The sequence below is a fragment of the Sus scrofa genome, chromosome 17, assembly GCF_000003025.6.
Source record: "Sus scrofa isolate TJ Tabasco breed Duroc chromosome 17, Sscrofa11.1, whole genome shotgun sequence".
Classification (NCBI taxonomy): domain Eukaryota; kingdom Metazoa; phylum Chordata; class Mammalia; order Artiodactyla; family Suidae; genus Sus; species Sus scrofa.
In genome coordinates this window covers 12,571,057-12,589,146 of record NC_010459.5, presented here as the reverse complement: position 1 = coordinate 12,589,146, position 18,090 = coordinate 12,571,057, and the positions used below count along the sequence as shown (strand labels likewise).

General features: G+C 46.2%; 1 protein-coding gene across 1 annotated transcript in view; it reads left to right on the top strand.

The window, feature by feature from the left end:
- LOC100518097 (SH2 domain-containing protein 4A) overlaps nucleotides 621-18,090 on the top strand; it is an 82,076-nt gene continuing 64,606 nt past the window's right edge. The window contains 2 exon segments of the mRNA XM_021077600.1: nucleotides 621-3,368; nucleotides 7,972-8,346. Coding sequence (XP_020933259.1) covers nucleotides 2,717-3,368; nucleotides 7,972-8,346 — 1,027 coding nt within the window. The 5' untranslated portion in view covers nucleotides 621-2,716.

Below are 18,090 nucleotides of genomic sequence, written 5' to 3'. Positions count from 1 at the left end.
TGAGAACAACTTCGGGGCTCACTGGCAGTAAACTTTCTAAAACTGAAATAAATTTGTGTGCTTTTGGCAAAGACGACATGTAAGAGAGAAGTTAGGAGATCAAAACCTGATTCTGGGAGCTCCCTGGTGGCTCAGTGGGTTAAGGATCTGGCATTGTCACTGCTGTGGGATGGGAACAGCCAAAAAAAAAAAAAAACCAATCTGATTCTTTTTATTTATTTATTTAATTTTTCTTTTTGCCTTTTCTAGGGCCACTCCTTCGGCATGTGGAGATTCCCAGGCTAGGGTCTAATTGGAGCTGTAGCCACCGGCCTACACCAGAGCCACAGCAACTCGACTCAGGATCTGAGCCGAGTCTGCAACCTACACCACAGCTCACGGCAACGCCAGATCCTTAACCCACTGAACAAGGCCAGGGATCGAACCTGCAACCTCATGGTTCCTAGTCGGATGTGTTAACCACTGTGCCACGTCGGGAACTCCCTGATTCTTTTTTAAAAAAATTATTTTGCATTAGGGTATAGTTGATTTACAGTGTTGAGTCAATTTCTGCTGTACAGCAAGTGCATACATATATATACACTGTATACCCAGTCATACATATATATATGTTCCCTTTCTCATATTATCTTCCCTCATGTTCTATCCCAGAGACTGGATACAGTTCCCTGTGCTGTACAGTAGGACCACATTGCTTTTCAAAACCAACCTGATGCTGAACGTGAACAAGGAAGAGATAAGACTCTGATTTTTTTGCATTTGAATTAATTTAAAGACGAATGTAAAGACCAATAATTTAGCTCGATATTTATGAAGATGAAAAGCTTGCACAGAGTCATAAAAGAATGAAAATAGTTCAAGATCAAATCTAACTGCTGGCAGAAAACTGAAAACATAGAAGCCCTTCAATATATGTTTTATAATAATTGGTGACTTGACTGAGATTTATTTTGAGATTTTAGTTTTTAGTAAAGTTGAAATGTCTTAGTCTTTTTCTTTCACATCTACTGCACAGTCCCTGAGGGACAAATGTATAACTTACTTTTTTAGGAATTAAAAGTGTGTTTGGGGTTTCTGATACTGATAATAAAAAAACAACAGGAAAAACATTATTGGTGTTTATCCTATTTTCTTTAATAAAGAAAAAAATCTGAAGGTAACTTCATTGTCTGTAGAACATAAATAAATACCCATAAAAAGTGTAAAGTGGCTTTTGAGGCTTCCTGGCGGCAAAGGGGCTACTATGTCTCACAGCTGGGGGGGATGGCCTCTGCTTGACACTGGGCCATATGGCTTTACATGGTCACCCTGGTGGCAGAGATATTAAGCAACATTTTAAAAGGAATGCCAGGGAATACGTTCATTAAAATGTAGGCGATCTGTTTCATGGTATCCATCATTACAAATAGATGACTAGGAGTTCCCATTGTGGCTCAGTAGATTAAGAACCCAACAAAGTGTCCATGAGGATGCGGGTTCAATCCCTGGCCTCACTGAGCGGGTTAAGTATCTGGCATTGCCTCAAGCTGTGATGTAGGTCGCAGATCTGGCATTGCTGTGGTTGTGGTGTAGGGCAGCAGCTGCAGCTCTGATTCAACCCCTAGCCTGGGAAATTCCATATGCTGTGGGTACAGCCCTAAAAAAGAAGAATAAAAACCAAACAGAAAACTAATTTAAAAAGTTAGTAAAGAGTAAATAGATATTTAGCTTTTTTCTTGGAACTCTGCCCTGGGTGGGCATCGGGAACTCCTGAATAGGCGTGCTGGTGACACCCATCCTATGTGTCTCTGACTCACCAGTGACCAGCAGGAAGCAGAGGCTCAGCCCCTGTCTCCTGCCAAGGGCCCGTGGCCCAGACCTACTCTCTGTAGGAGTGTTGCTGCCATGTGAAGGCGACAGTCCTCCCACAACGCATTGCAGATGCCAGAGTCGGGAAATGTTTCCAACTGAGAGCATGGCCCAAAGGGCAGGAAAATAATTCAGGGCCTCGTAATTACATAACAGAGCCCCTTGATGTTTTTTGGAGCAATTTTACCATGTGGAGCATTTGAACTGTAACACATCCTGCATACCTATTGTGTGTCTGGGTGTTGGGTAGGATTCAAACCTTCCTGGGGTAGATTAGTCCTTACTTGATGTTTATGATTTCAAAGAGGTATAAAACATAGAGCTGCTGTAGCAGGCAGTGCTGCAGGGAGGATGGCAACGCAGGCCCTGGCCATCTGTTCCCTGCAGGCCCCTAGTGTCACCACTGGCCTGGCTCCTGGCAAGTGTTCATTAAATGGTTCTCAGATGTGTTAAATGCTCACTTTACAGTTCTTCCACTGCTCCATGCAAGAAGTGTTAGGCTTCCTTCAGAGCTGGCCACAGCAGCGAGCCAGGGGCAAATGACACTCCAGCCAGAAAGACCCTAAGGGGCCATTCATTTAATAAGTGGTGGAACCAAACTGAACCAGGAATTCTCCCCAGATAGGATCTCCAGAATAGCCTTTAAATAGCTAGGCAGGAGGGCTGACCTCTACCCCAAGGCTCTAACTTCTGTAGTACGGGAAGCCTAGAAATGGGAAGGTTTCATTTCTGAAGGAGCAAGTCAGGCAGGCTGCGTGGAAGAGGACCACATCGCAGTCTATAACCTCTCTCCCTGACACCTGCACCCTGGGGTCACCAAAGCAGGCTGTTTGCCGCACACATTCTGAACGTTTCCTCTAGAAGGAACATGCCCCCCTCCAATGTTTCCACGCTGCTTCTACTGAACTTTCCTCCCAGATTTCCTTTTCCCTCCTCGGCCAGCTCCTCCCTCCTTCAGCAACCACCCCAACCTGACTTGGCCGCTGCTCTCAGCATTCCTTTTCTTTCTGCCCTTCTCTTTGGATTTCTTTCATTTTCTCTCCCCGTCCCCGCTGTCTCCAGTCTCCATCTTTCCAGCTGTTCTCCTCTTTGGTCCTGTCCTCCTACAAAGCCACACCCCTCCGGACAAGTGCCCAAGAGTTTGGTAATTTTCTCAAAGTCAACAACAACAACAACAACAACAACAACAACAACAACAACAAAAAGTGAGCTCCAGAGGCGCCAGAACAGAAGTTCAGCCCGCGGAGCGAAGAAAGTCCCGCCCGCCGCCGGCTCAGGCCCCACCTGCCAGGAAGCCTGGGTGCCTGGCCGCGGATCTCACCACCGTCCGCAGGACGCGCGCGGCGGGACCAGTCCCGGTGGCCGCAGGTTCGAACGGACGGGCGGGCTGGGGACGCGCTTGGCTCATGTCGCGGCCGCGTGTCTGTGCAGCCGACTGCTCCTTCTCCTCCCTCGGCACCCGATCAGGCGGCCCAGCCCCGCGCAGGCAGGTGCGGGCCGGGAGGGGCCAGATGGAGCCAGTGAGTGCGGGCGAGCGGGCGGGGGTGGATGGTCCCCGTGGGTTCTGGTCCCGCTGGCGCGCGGCGCGTTCCTCCGCCGGGGGGTCAGGTGCTGGCGGGGCGGGGCGGGGCGAGTGTCCGGTGTCGGGTGTCCGGTGTTGCTGCGCCGGCGGGAGAGCAGAGGCGCTGAGGGCCGGGCCGGTGGTCGTGGTGAGGGGTACGCGGGGCGGCGGGGCGCGCCGGAAGCTCCTGCTGCAGGCGGGCCGCGTCCCCGAGGGGCGCGAGCGGGGCTGCCAGGGAGGAAGCGTGCAGAAGGCCGGGCAGTGGCCCGTGGGGGTCGCGGGCGGAGGGAAAGGCCGGGTCTGAGGGCGCTTTCTGCCTTTGAGGGTGCGGGGTGGGGCCCAGGGTGGGCGCGCAGGGCCCAGGGTGGGCGCGCCGCCCCCCCGGAAGGCGGACCAGACTGTGGCCGCAGGTGGCCTGGCCGTGACCTTTCCCTGCTCTCTCCCGCCCTCTGGTTCACGCGGGCTCCCCAGAGGTGGCATGAGGGGCAGCGAAGAGGGGCAAAACTGTGCAGGTTTGCTCAGAATTGTCTTACCCTCCCCAAGAGTCACTGGAAGAGGCAAGTGAACTCCCCTCCCTCTCTTTCTAAACTTGGAGTCTGCTCACCTCCTAAAAGGCTTTGTTTGATTGCCTGTTTAATAGAAATGACTTGGGATACAATCATTATTTTTAAGTGAATAAGTGAGTGAAGGCCTATCCAGGTACAGATTTGGCATGTGAGAGGAATTTCTGGAGAAATTCACGTACAGCGATTTTTAAATATCTGAAGAATGGTATGTATTTATCAAATTTACCAAACTGCTGTCACCCATGGTAATTTGTTTTATCCTCAAAAAGAGCCCTTTTGCAGATAGATTAACAAGGTAAAGTTGAGTAAGAGCATGGAAAGTCTGGAAACAGGGCTTTTTAAAAAGAATTAGAATTCAAACTATGTTTTTAACATTAAAGTTACACTGTCCATATTACAATATTTTTATGATTTAGGCTGTATCTCTGGTAAAGTAAGATCTCAGAGTCATTCAAAATACAATTCTTGGAGTTCCTGTTGTGGCTCAGTGGTTAAGAACCTGACATAGTGTCCACAAGGAGACGGGTTGGATCCCTGGCCTTGCTCAGTGGGTTAAGTGAGGATCCTGCATTGCTGCTGCAGCAGCATGGATTGCAGATGCAGCTCTGATTAGACCCCTAGCCTGGCAACTTCCAAATGCCGCAGGTGCAGCTATAAAAAATACCAAAAAAATATAATTACTGTTTTATAAAACAGTGGCTCTGGGAAATATGGGTGCCATGACCCTTTGAATTTTTTGGAAAAAAAATAGCAGATGTGGACTCTTTGCTTGTTGTCATTTCTGTCTTTTAAGAATAGTGCTGCTCAGGAGGAAAAGAGTTAGCTGAGTTTTCCTTTCTACTGGATCTTAAATAACTGGGCAGCACTCAATGAATTGGATACGGAAAGTTACCTGTGTTTGAATAAGTATCCGCACTGATTGTCAGGGAAACCGGGGGAAACCCCTGGTTGGTTAATTTCCTTGTTTCTGTTTCCGCTGACCCAGCCCCACTTGCGTCTGGAACTCCGCACTATAATGTAGTTGTATTCCTAAGATGACAAAGATTCAAGTTCAGGCTCATTTCGTGGCAAGGAGACTGAGTCCGAGGAAGGGAAGTGACAACGCAAACATCCACAGCTCAGGAGAGGCAGAGCTGTGAGCCAAGAGCTTCCTGTGCTGGGTTTGAGGAAGGAGTTCCGTTCACACTGGTGGGTGCTCACAGCCTCCGAGTGGCATGCATATTATTCAGCCTCACCCCACAGAAAGGTTGTAAACTATGTTCCCAAGTTTCCCCTGAGGACACGGGGAGGCCAGTGTCTTTCCTTCAAGATCCACTTTAACGTCAAAAATCTATTTGCTGCAAAAGGCAAAACGGCACAAAATCGCAGCTGTGAGGTCTTGACTGTGTCCCTTCCTGCCATCCTTCTGCCCCCTGCCCCCAGTGCTGCTCTCGGTGGTGGTAGGAGGGGGACTGAGGAGGCTCAATACTCAGTGACTGACTGGGCATCAGTATCTGCGCCTGCGCCAACATGACGTCACTTCCCGCCATCTTGCCGGGGTGAGGGCTTTTCAATGCCCAGCGTCCCCAAAGCCCACCTGCAGTTACAGAGATGAGGCTTCTGCCTCCCAAGAAGGACCCTGCCTCATGTACCTTCGGTTCACCGTTTCCGCTGCCTCTAGAATTTGCTGGTTTTCATTCTGAAACTTCACCCGTGGGACCTCATCCTGATGATGTTCTGATTCTGGGCTCACGGAGAAAACCTCCTGCAGTGACGTGGAGCCAAACCGCCCAGTGCCGCCCCTTTCCATCTTCTGTGAAATGGGCAGAGGGAGGGACTGAACACCAAGGTTATGGTGAAGGTTCATAAGTTACTGCATGTGCAGGGCTCAAGGTGGTGGCTGCCCAGCAGGAGTCAGCGCTTGTCACCAGTGCTGGAGGGAGGGGGCGCTGTGAAGGTGGCACGTGCCAAGTTGTAGTTTTTAGGCTCTCCCCACACCGTCGGTGTTGTTGTCACCCAATTCAAAATGGGGAACAGAGTAGAAGTTTCCAGCTTCCCTGAGCAGCTCCTTCTCCACGTGTTTTATTCCTATGAAAGTCAGGCCTGGTAGAGGCGTGTGCCAGCATGAGGACGTTTACCGGAATGTCAAGGACTCATTGACTTTGGTTTCTTACCACTTGAACTGGGAGGACCACGGTCAACTGAGCAGAGGAACTGCATTCTTCCTGCAGCTCTGTCATCTACAGACCAGGGCTCGGCCTCTGGAAACCTCTCCGTAGTGTGGATTTAGTTGATCCCACCCCTGGAGAAGGTGTGAGACCCCAAAGTCAAGAAGCCACCACAGGACATCAGCTCTGGCTGTGATAGCCTTTGTGGGTCACCTCAAAGCAAAACACAAAGCTAGCAAGATAGCTTGGGAGGGATGGCCATACCTGAGTTAAAGTCAGACAGCACCTTTCATCCTTTAAATTTTCTCTTAATATTGTGTTCTGTTTAAGATCCATTATTCGAATGCTGCATCCAATAGGATGCAGTTAGCAGGAATCCTAGGAGCCTCAGCTAAGGTCCCTGCTACACAATGACTGGTTAGTGAATCTAACCACAGGCTGTGTATGCACACCACTCTGGGTACCTTGGCTGGTGATTACACTTGTCTCAAAAGAGTTGTGTAAGTGGAGAAACAGCTTTGCAAGGGGGACAGGGAGGAAAGGAAGGGGGAAAGGAGGAGGGAGAGAAGGGGCAGGGGAGGGAAAAGGGGGAGGGGGAGGGTAGGAAAAGAGGAGGAGGCAGGGGGAGGAGGAGAGGAAGCTGCAGGGAACTCCCAGGGGGTGGGAGGAGCACCCCAGTCTGGCTGGGGAATAACCAGTTGATGGAACTGGGAGGAGTCATGGTGTGGCTAAGTGACTGGTCTGAAGTTTAAGAGCCTTTGGACTTAGTTTGGAGAAACAAGATATTTGAGAAGGCGTGGTGAGATTATGGAGGCATTGTATGCAAAAAAAGATTAGTCAATTTCTTATACCATAGGCGATCCTGAAAAGTTGCAAGAAGTAAATTTTTTTGTGTGTATCCCATTGTATTGAAACAAAATAAGGGTCTTTTTTTCCCCAGAATGGAAATCTATGCATTATTTCCTTCTGATGACAAAAATATGAAGGTTTGCTTTTTTTTAATAGACCAAATAGAAATGTATAAAGTAGAATGAAATTGCAGTGGAGTTGACACCCCTGTGTGTTCAGGTCCAAGGCGCCACCCTTTGAGAAACTCACTGTAGAGCTAGGACCCTTTGTGAGGAACCCAGTCACCTTGTCACTCCCCCAGTTTATCTGGTCTGTAGATTTAAATCTGGCTAAATTAGGTTATCAAGAAGAGGTACACCTAAAACCTGGTGACCTTCCAGAATGTACATGAATGTTCTCTCCTGCACCTGGTCTGTTCTCTTGATTCTAGCGAGTTGTCTGAATGTTGCATTGTCCTTTTGTGAAGATGAACGTACATAATGGTGTTTGTTTAGTGCTACTTTTAAAAGGCAATGAGAAATTGCATTGTGGTCTAATTTTTATTCTTTTTCCTTTCTCAAGCCTAGCTCTGGCTTGGTTTGGGTTTGGGTGGGTCATTCTCCAAAATCTCAAAAATGGCATTTTCTTTTGAAATAAGTTGTTGGGAGAGAGCCTTTTAATTTCTTCCTGTGTCTTTGTCTCTTTAACTCTGTTCTTAGCCATGAACTTGGTGGTTTGTTGGGCTCTGAGGTAATAGTATGTTTGCTCAGTTGGGAGAAGGCCAAATGTCTGTTAATTTTTTTGTTTCCCTGAGACTGACCTGTAAAAAGTTATGATTTTTTTTTTGATAAAGTATCTTTGGAAATTACAAGATACAGGTTATACAAACAAAGCCTGCCTCAGCTTTCTCCTGAAATGAAAAGCAATACTGTATTTCCTCCAGGCTTTATTCCCAAGCCTGTCCTTGACCTGCATCTCTACCTTTTAACACTACCTGCATTTTGGCTATCTCTCTTTGCAGGTTCATGCACGGCATTTTGGACAGGATGCTTGGTGTCGCGAACCCAGAGCCAGTTTGCTGAATTACTGTCCAGGCCCCTTGAGTCTCTGGGAAGGTCTGCAGGTGCCTCCAAGTGCCAGCTCAGGTCGAGTCAGCCCAGGAAGCTGTTTTCAAGGGCTTCTGCCACGGGTGTAAAAGACTCCAGCCCTGCAAAGATGCTGAAACAGATACTGTCCAAGATGTACATAGACCCTGATCTGCTGGCAGAGCTCAGCGAAGAACAGAAACAGATCCTGTTCTTCAAGATGAGGGAGGAGCAGGTCCGCCGATGGAAAGAAAGAGAAGAAGCAATGGAAAAAAAGGAGTCCTTGCCAGTGCAACCCAGGCCAAAGAAAGGTAAGCAAGCGGAGCTTGCCTCTCCTGTGAGCTGGCAAGTGGAATGTCCCCTTGCTTGTTTCCTCATTTCACACCAGCCAGAAGCAAGCCAGGCTCGAGGCCTAGTCTGGCAGGTGGACCCTGGGTGATACTGAGATTCTAATAGTGCAGTTTATCAACTTGAAGTCTCCCTCTCTCTCTCTCTCTCTCTCTCTCTCTCTCTCACACACACACACACACACACACACACACACACACACACACACAAACATGCCCAGACCACAATTACTGTGGAGTTCTGAGGCCAAAAGCAGATCTCTTATTTGAAACCAGACTGACCTTAAGCTGCGGGAAAAAGTCACCCAGGGAGGTGGACTTGAGAATGAAGGAAGGTTTCTATTCCCTTTTGGTCACAGACCAAAAGGATTTTGCTACCAGCCTAGAAGTCCTGGTGTCAGCCTCTCAATGGTGTCTGCATGTCCTAGACTTTAAGAGATTTTTCTTTGAGTTATCTTTTCGAGGAGGCAGTTCCCTTTTAAAATGCAGATACTGCTAAGAGGAAAAAAGTTGTAATACGAATCTTATTTAGTGTGAGTTAATTTTTCAGATGTAGTTCTTCTTCCTGACCCAAGGAGTCCCAGGTAGTTTGAGAGGGCCTTTGGGGACCATCAGGAGGAATTCCTTGTACGTTAGGTTTAAAGCATATACACACACAGACATGGAGTAGCACACATTGCACACACACACGCACACACACACACCCTGCCACCACACACATATTCTGTTATGGATGAATGCCTGTGTCGTTTATTTTATTTTTATTTTTATTTATTTTTATTTTTATTTATTTATTTATTTTTGTCTTTTTGCCTTTTCTAGGGCTGCTCCCGCGGCATATGGAGGTTCCCAGGCTAGGGGTCTAATCAGAGCTGTAGATTATGCCAGAGCCACAGCAAGGTGGGATCTGAGCTGCATCTGTGACTTACACCACAGCTCACAGCAACACTGGATCCTTAACCCACTGAGCAAGGCCAGGGATCCAACCCGCAACCTCATGGTTCCTAGTAGGATTCGTTAACCACTGTGCCATGATGGGAACTCTGTGTTGTTTATTTTTAAAAAAAGTTTTCAAGGTCACTTACAGAGAGGCATTCAGATCAATTTCTCTTCATTTTTCAGGAAGCCAGGAAAAACCGAATTTGATAAAACCGTTTGGGGTTTCAGAGACTGTGAAAATGAATCCCACTTGTGTGCTGGTACCTACACAGACACAAAAAGGAAGTCCATTTAGTGACCTTTACCTTCTACTGCCTTTTTATTAGAACCTTTTTTTTTTTTCAATCAAACCTTTATAGTGATATGGAAACAAATACAAATACCTCATTTATTATTATTATCAATATCAGCTATTTTTAAATACCTGTTTTGCAAAACACTTTGACATGCATTATGTCATCTTTGCAACATTTCTGCAGAGTTGGTATTAATTGTCCTGTTTTACAAATGAGAAGACTTAGAATCAGAGAAATTCAGTAATAAATGCAAGGTCACACCACCATTTGGTGCCCAGATCTGTGGGGTTTCCCGGTACCCTACGCTCTCCAAATAGAGACTCGTTTTACCTTCGAGAGGTGACATGTCCAAACTGAAGCCTGAGCTTTTATCTTTCTGAACAGATTGAGTAGTATTCCGTTGTAAATGTGTACCTCATCTTCTTTATCCATTCATCTGTTGCTGGACATTTAGGTTGCTCCCTTGTGTTGGCTGTTGTAAATAGTGTTGCAGTGAACAAAGGTGTGCATGTATCTTTTCAAATAGCTGTCTTTGTTTTTTTTCAGATAGATGCCCAGGAGTGGGATTGGTAGGTCATAGGGTGGTTCTATTTTTAGTTTTTGAGGAGCTTCCTTACTGGTTTCCACAGTGGCTGCACCAATTTACATTCCCACCAACAGTGTACAGGGTTCCCTTTTCTCCACATTCTTGCCTATATTTGTTATTTGTGTTCTTTTTGATGATAGTCATTCTGATAGGTATGAGTTGATATCTTATTGTGGTTTGGGCTTGCGTTTCCCTAATGATTAGCCATGTGGAGCATCTTTTCATGTGCCTGTTGGCCATCTGCATTTCCTCTGTGGAAGAATGTCTATTCAGTTCTTCTGCCCATTTTTTAACTGAGGTTTTGTTGTTGTTGTTGACTTGTTTGAGCTTTTTATATATGTTGGATATTAACACCTTGTTGGTCATATCATTTGCAAATGTTGGGTGAATATATATTTACAATTGTTATATCTTCCTCTTGGATTGATCTCTTGCTCATTATGTAGTATTCTTCTTTGTCTCTTATAACAGTCCTTATTTTAAAGTCTATTTTATCTGATTTAAGTATTTCTACTCTGGCTTTCTTTTGATTTCCATTTTCGTGAAATATCCTTTTCCATTCCCTTACATTCAATCTGTATGTGTCTCTAGATATGAAGTGAGGCTATAGTAGGCAGGTAGTCTTGTTTCTATATCCATTCAGGCACTCTCTGTGCTTTGGTTGAAGCATTTAGTCCACTTACAGTTAAGGTAATTATCAATATGTATCTTCTTACTGCCGTTTTTTAAATTGTTTTGGATTTTGTTGTTGTTGTTGTTGGGGGGGCACACCTGTGGCATGTGGAAGTTCCCAGGCTAAGAGATGAATCAGAGCTGCAGCTGCAGGCCTACACCACAGCCACAGTAACATCAGATCTGAGCCATGTCTGTGATCTGCACTGCAGCTCATGACAATGCCAGATCCTTAACCCACTGAGCCAGGCCAGGGATCCACATCCTCATGGATACTAGTCAGGTTCATTACCACTGAGCTGCAATGGGAACTCCTGTTTTGGATTTTTTTTTTAGGCCTTTTCCACCCTTTCTTCTTTTCTCATGTGATTTGATGATTATCTATAGTATTATGTTTAGATTCCTTTCTCTTTTTTGTGTGTATATCTATTATAAATTTTCGGTTTGCTGTTACCAGGGGGCTTATATATAATAGCCTACAAAAGACATGATTTTTTTAAGTAGCTGAAATCTTAACTTCATATGCATTTTAAAAACCCTGCTTTTGTATGTTCCTCCCTCACAATTGCTGTTTTTAATATCATTTTTACATCTAGTTGTTTTGTATATTCTTTAACTGCTTATATGTTATTTTAATGCTTTTGTTTTTTAACTTCCTTACCAGCTTTATGAGTGAATGATTTCATACCTTTACTGTATGTTTGCCTTTACTGGTGAGCCTTTTTCATTTTTTAATTTTCTTATTTCTAGGTGTGGCTTTTTTTTTGTTTGTTTGTTTGCAGATGTTCCTTCAGCATTTGTTGTACATCTGGTTTGGTGATACTAAATTCTTTAATTTTTTTTTTTTGTCCTTGTGAAGGTTTTGATTTCTCCTTCAAATCTGAAAGAGTGCTTTGCTGGGTAGAGTATTTTTGGTTGTAGGTTTTCCCCTTTTATTATTTTAAACATATCTTGTCACTCCCTTCTAGCCTGTAGAGTTTCTGCTGAAAAATCAGCTGATAGCCTTATGGGAGTTCCCTTGTATGTTATATGCTTTTTCCTTGCTACTTTTAATGTTGTCTCTTTTTCTTTAATTTTTGTCATTTTATTTACAAAGTGTCTTGGTATATTCCTCTTTGAGTTCATTCTGTATGGGACTTTCTGTACTTCCTGGACTTGGGTGACTGTTTCCTTTCCCAGGTTAAGGAAGTTTTCAGCTATTATGTCTTCTAATATGTTCTCAGATGCTTTTTCTCTTCTCTTTCTGGGTCCTCTATAATGCAAACATTGGTATGCTTGATACTGTCCCAGAGGTCTCCTCATTTCTTTTGTTTTTTTTTTTTCTTTTTCTCTGTTCAGCAGCCGTGATTTCCACTACTCTGTCTTCAAACTCACTTACCTGTTCTTCTGTATCATTTAATCTACTATAGTTTCCTTCTAGTGTATTTTTCATTTCAGTTATTGTATTATCTGTTTGGTTGTTATTTATATTTTCTCTTTGTCAAAAACGTCTAACTTCTCGCTCTGTGCATCCACTCTCCTCCCAAGTTCTTTGATCATCTTTACAATAATTACTCTAAATTCTTTCTTGGGCAAATTGCCTGTCTCTACTTCACTTATTTCTTCTTCTGGGGTTTTATCTTGTTCCTTCATCTGTGACATGTTCCTCTGCCATCTCTTCTTGTGTCCCAGCAGTGCCCTCCCCTCTCACCATCCAAGCTATATGGTCTAGGGGTTCCCCCTAAGAGGTCTGTGTGATTCCTTCTGTTCTGGGGTCTGAGTATGTTGGCTATCTGGTAGGCTGGTGGGTTGCCAGCCCCTGCCTTGTGCAGATGCTGCTGGTTGCCCTTTAGAGGAGCCTGGTCACGAGGTGGTTGGTTAAGGTATCCTAGGGGACCCTGGGGTGGTGGGTGGAGTCAGCATCCCAAAGACTCTGGGGCTGTTGCTCACCCACTAGCAAGTTAAGCCAGGTCATGGGGTTAGTGCCAGATTTTTGGAAGGCAGAGCTGGGTCCTGAAGTCTGGCTGCAGGGCCCAGGGACCCCACAGCTCATTTCCGATCATTGGGGGAAGGGACGTCTTGACCCAGGTGAGTATAGAGTCTGAGGTGTCCTGAAGCTTGTGTTGGCCTGTTAGTGGGCAGGAACAAGGCCCAGCTGATCCCAGCATAGAGTCTAGCCTGCTGTGGGTGGGCTGCATCTGTAGGCTGTGGGACTATAATTTTTTTGCATCTGGTGTCTGCCCCCTAATGGGTGAGGCTGGTCCAGAGACTAATGCAGGCTTCCTGGAGGGCAGGGCTGATGTCCACCCACTAGTGGGTGGAGCTGGGTCTTGATTTTCTGGTGGGCAGGGACACATCTAGGGGTGTGTCTAGAGGCAGGTGTGGGCTCAGGAAGTCTTTAGGAAGCCTGTCTGCTCTTGGGTGGGACTATATCCCCACCCAGTTAGCTGTTTGGCCTGAGGTGTCTCAGCTCTGCTGCTGTTGGGTGGGGCCAGGTCTTGGCAGTAATGTGCCAAGATGGCAGCTGCCAGCAGCACTGTTCTCAGGATAGAAGGTTCCCCAGTACATCTGCCCCCAGTGTCTACAGTCCCAGGGTGAGCCCTAGCCACCCCCACCTCTCTGGGAGACTGTCAAAGACTAGCAGATAGGTTGGCCCAAGGTCCTATCAAATTACTACTTTTGCACTGGGTCCTGGTGCATGTGGGATTTTCTGTGTGCTGTTCAAGAGCAAAGTCTCTGTTTACCCCAGTCCTGTGGGATCCCCAAAATTAAGCTCCATTGGCCCTGAAAGCCAAATGCTGTGGGGACTCAAATTCCCAGTTCAGGACTCCCAGGCTGGGGAGCCTAATATGGGGCTCAGATCTCTCACTCCTGCAATATGATTCTTCTCCAGTTTGTGGGTCACCCACCCAGAGGGTATGAGACTTGATTATTCTACAAGGCTGCTCCTCCTACCTGTCTCATTGTGGTTCCTTCTTTATGTCTTTAGTTGTAGAAGATCTTTTCTAGAAGTTTCTGGTCTTTTTCATCAGTGGTTGTTCTACAGATGTGATTTCAGTGTGCTCATGAGAGGAGCTCAGGGTCTTTCCACTCTGCTATCTTGGATGATCTTCTCCTTTGTATTTTTTGTTATTTTTTTTTCTTTTCTTTTTTTTTTAGGGCAGCACCTGCAGCATATGGAAGTTCCCAGGCTAGAGGTTAAATCGGAGCTGCTGCTGTCAGCCTACACCACAGACACAGCAATACCAGATCCGAGCTGCAACTGTGACCTTTACACCACAGCTCATGGCAATGCTGGATCCTTAACCCTCTGAGCAAGGCCAGGGATTGAACCCACATCCTCATGGATACTAGTCGGGTTTGTTACCACCAGCCGCAATGGGAACTCCTCCGCCTTTGATTTTTTAATGGGACTGCTAGGAAATGTATAACTCCAGGCAGAGCTCGCATTGGACAGAACCAGCCAGTGCTGTTTGAGCTGACAGCATGACAGACCTGAGCTCTCTGCTTAAATATATTATCTCATTAATAATCACAGCCAAGCCTGGAGCTAAGTTACCATTCACAGATAAGGAAAGCAAGGCTGAGGGCCCTTAGTTCACTTGACGAGGCAGTAGATAGCTGCCTTGAGTATGTGACCTTGAGTCTGACTCTCCCAAAGCTGATGCTGCAACTAACCTGCCACCTGCCCAGTTTGCCTAGAGCTTTGTAACAGTTCCTGTTGTCTGCGGGTGCCCTGCACACGTCTGAATGTGTGCTTGCATCGGGGCCCTGCCTGGAGCCTTTACTCTGTGAGATGTTCTCTGGTAACACACAAGGAGAGGCCTCATTTGGTAGAGGCTGCCCAGCACCGGGGCCTCTCTCTGGCTGGCAGAAACCTCATGCAGGAGGCTGTGCTCTGTTCACCATGTGTGGTGCCAAGGGGCTCCTTGTGTGCCCTGGAAACAGACCAGGGCTCCTGAAACTTCATCTGTGCATTCTCATGGGTTTTTTTCACATGATGATAAAGCCTTGGTTTGTTCCACTTTCCATGTCTACTTCCACCCCTGCCATCACTCCTGACCCACCTCGGTGACCTCTCCTGTCAGATGCAGTTCTTACTTCGGCCACATCCAACCCTGTGAGTTGTGTCTCAGAGTCTCTCTTGCTGTCTCTGTGACTCTTTCTTCTCTGTCTCTGCCTGACCCTGACTACCTGTGTCCTCCATCAGTGTTGATAACTTCACGGTGGGATTGAGGGGCCCTTAGACTCCAAGGAAGATGTACTGAAAGCCTGGACCAGGAAAATGCACACAGAGGGCGTTTCCTTACAGTTTCCCAATGTTCACAGACCCCTCAAGCTCATTCACAGACCCATGGACGAGGTCAAGTTTAAGGTCACTATTATCACCCTGGGGCACCTCTTATACTCTTCAGGGTTAAACACCACCTACTGCCAGTGACTATCCCGTGTTGTGAAGCCAGACCGCTCACCTGTTACCCAGTGAGCATCACCGCTCAGCAGATCCTTGGGTCCTGCAAGCTTGATGCCAACGGAGTTCGTCAGCATCACCCCAGTCCTCCCCGCCCCCCAGGCCTGGTCCTGCCCTCAGTCTCCACCGTGACCTGCAGTCCTGCTCTGTCCAAAGTCACCAGAGCCAGAAATCCAGGGGATCCTGGTTACTCCTAACCTCACCCCATCTGCTCCATCCCACAGAGCTTTCTCCACCCACATGCTGGTCTGTGAGTGCCTGCAGGGCAGCAGCCTTGTATGATGTGTTTCATTTAATCCTCACGAGACTCTGGGGAGGTGAACGTTACCCCCTTATTCTTACAAATAAGGAAATAACCTTGGAGGAAGTAGTTTATGTGGGTCAGAATTCGAACTCAGATCTACTCCATATCTGTTCTGAGCCATAGCCACCAGCCCTGTCTGAGCCCCTAACTCTGGGCTGGATTGTGTAGCGGGCTTAGCGTCTTATGTGGGGAACCCCGTATGTTCAGGGTTACTGGCCATCCTCCCCTTTCACCCTCCTGAGTGTGACTCACCTTCTCACTTTGTGCCATCACCTGACCTGCTTCCTCGGCCCATGGTACCCTGCAGGTTCTCCAACATCATTTCTGTTCTTTCATCTCTAAAATAAGCATAAACATTTTTAACATTTTAAAAGATGGACTCGTGTTAGTAACTTCAGCATTATTACCCAGGTAACTCCCTGAAGGACTTCCCCTGGCCCCTCCTGCTCTGTGGGCCCGAGAGAGCATGTGATGGTGACCCCACACCCAGCTTGCTCAACAAGGCCCTGCGCACATTTGATTCCTGCCATTCCTATGGGTGGGTTTCCTTTATGCTCTGAAAAGTGTTTCAGTTTGGGAGTTCCCATTGTGGCTCCATGGTAATGAACCCAACTGGTATCCATGAGAATGTGGGTTTGATCCCTGTACTCGATCAGTGGGTTAAGGATCTGGTGTTGCCGTGAGCTATGACGTGCGGTGTAGGTCACAGACAAGGCTCAGACTCTGCTTTGCTGTGGCTGTGGTGTAGGCTGGAGGCTGCAGTTCAGATTCAACCCCTGGCCTGGGAACTTCCATATGCTATGGGTACGGACTTTAAAAAAAAAAAAAAAGAATAGAAAAAAGGTTTCAGTTTGGACAGTGCACTGTGCACTAGAGGCTGCTCTAAACACAGGTTTTACCATCTCACAGACAGGTTTTGAATTCTGGTTCCAACTTTACCAGCTCGATAATCCTGGGCCTGAGCCTCAGGGGCTAGTAATAGCTCCTGGTGATGCTCTAGATGTTTAAAGGCAGATTTGGCATGGGCACGAGGCAGAAGGGGCATGACCATAGCAGCTGAGTCCTGGAGGCCCTACCAGCCAGGCTCTTGTCTTTAGGTTTCTGGGGTGGAGGTGGGGTGTCCTAGAGAAGTGGTCAGAGTGGCTGGAGTTCAGGGAGCACATGGACACTTCACAGCCTGGCACTGGTGGGAGCCCTGCTTAGGTCCTCTCTGGTGACTCCCTCTCTTTTCTTCCTTCTGAATCAGGACTCTTTTCCCTCCTTTTTCTTTTGTGTGCTAAATGGAGCACATGCTTTTCCTTTATTTATTTATTTATTTATTTTTGTTTTTTGGGGGGCCGCACCTGTGGCATATGGACGTTCCCAGGCTAGGGGTTGGATCGGATCTGCAGCTGCTGGCCTACACCACAGGCACAGCAATGTGGGATCCAAACCATGTCTGTGACCTACATCACAGCTCATGCAACACCGGATCCTTAACTCACTGAGTGAGACCAGGGATCGAACCCTTGTCCTCATGGATATTAGTCAGATTCGTTACCACTAAGCCACAAGGGGAACTCCTGGACTTCTTATTTTAAATTGAAGTGTAATTGATTTACAATATTGCGTTCATTTCAGGTGTACAACATAGTGGTTTGAGTTTTATTGCAGACTATATTTAATTATAGGTTATTACAAGATATTGAGTGTTGTTCCCTGTGCTTTACTGTAGGTCCTTGTTGTTTATCTGTTTTATGAATAGTAAATGGTAGTTTATATCTTTTAATCCCAAACTCCTAATTTATCCCTTCCTCTTTCTCTCCATTGGTATCTATAAGTTCGTTTGCTATGTTTTTAAGTTTTGTATGTAGATTTATTGGTATTAATTTTAGATTGCACATATAAGTGATATCACACAGTATTTTTCTTTCTCTGTCTGGCTTATTTCACTTAGTATGAGAACCTCTAGTTGCATCCATATTGCTGCAAATGGCAATATTTCATTCTTTTTTATGGCTGAGTAGTATTCCATTGTATATATGTACCACTTCTTATCCATTCATCTGCTGATGGACACTTATGTTGTTTCCATGTTTTGGCTATTGTGGATAGTGATGCTCTGAATATTGGGGTGCATGTATCTTTTTGAATTAGAGTTTTTTTTCCCAGGTATATGCTCAGGAGTAGATTGCTGGATCATACAGCAACTCTGTTTTTAGTTTTTGAAGGAAGCTCCATACTGTTTTCCACAGTGGTTGTACCAATTTACGTACTTACCAACAGTGTAAGAGGGTTCCCTTTTCTCCACACCGTCTCCAGCATTTATTATTTGTAGATTTTTAAAAAAATGATGGCCATTCTGACTGATTTGAGCTGATACATTATAGTTTTGATTTGCATTTCTGTAATAATTAGCGATGTTGAGCATCTTTTCATGTGTCTGTTGGCCGTCTTCATGTCTTCTTTGGAAAAATGTCTA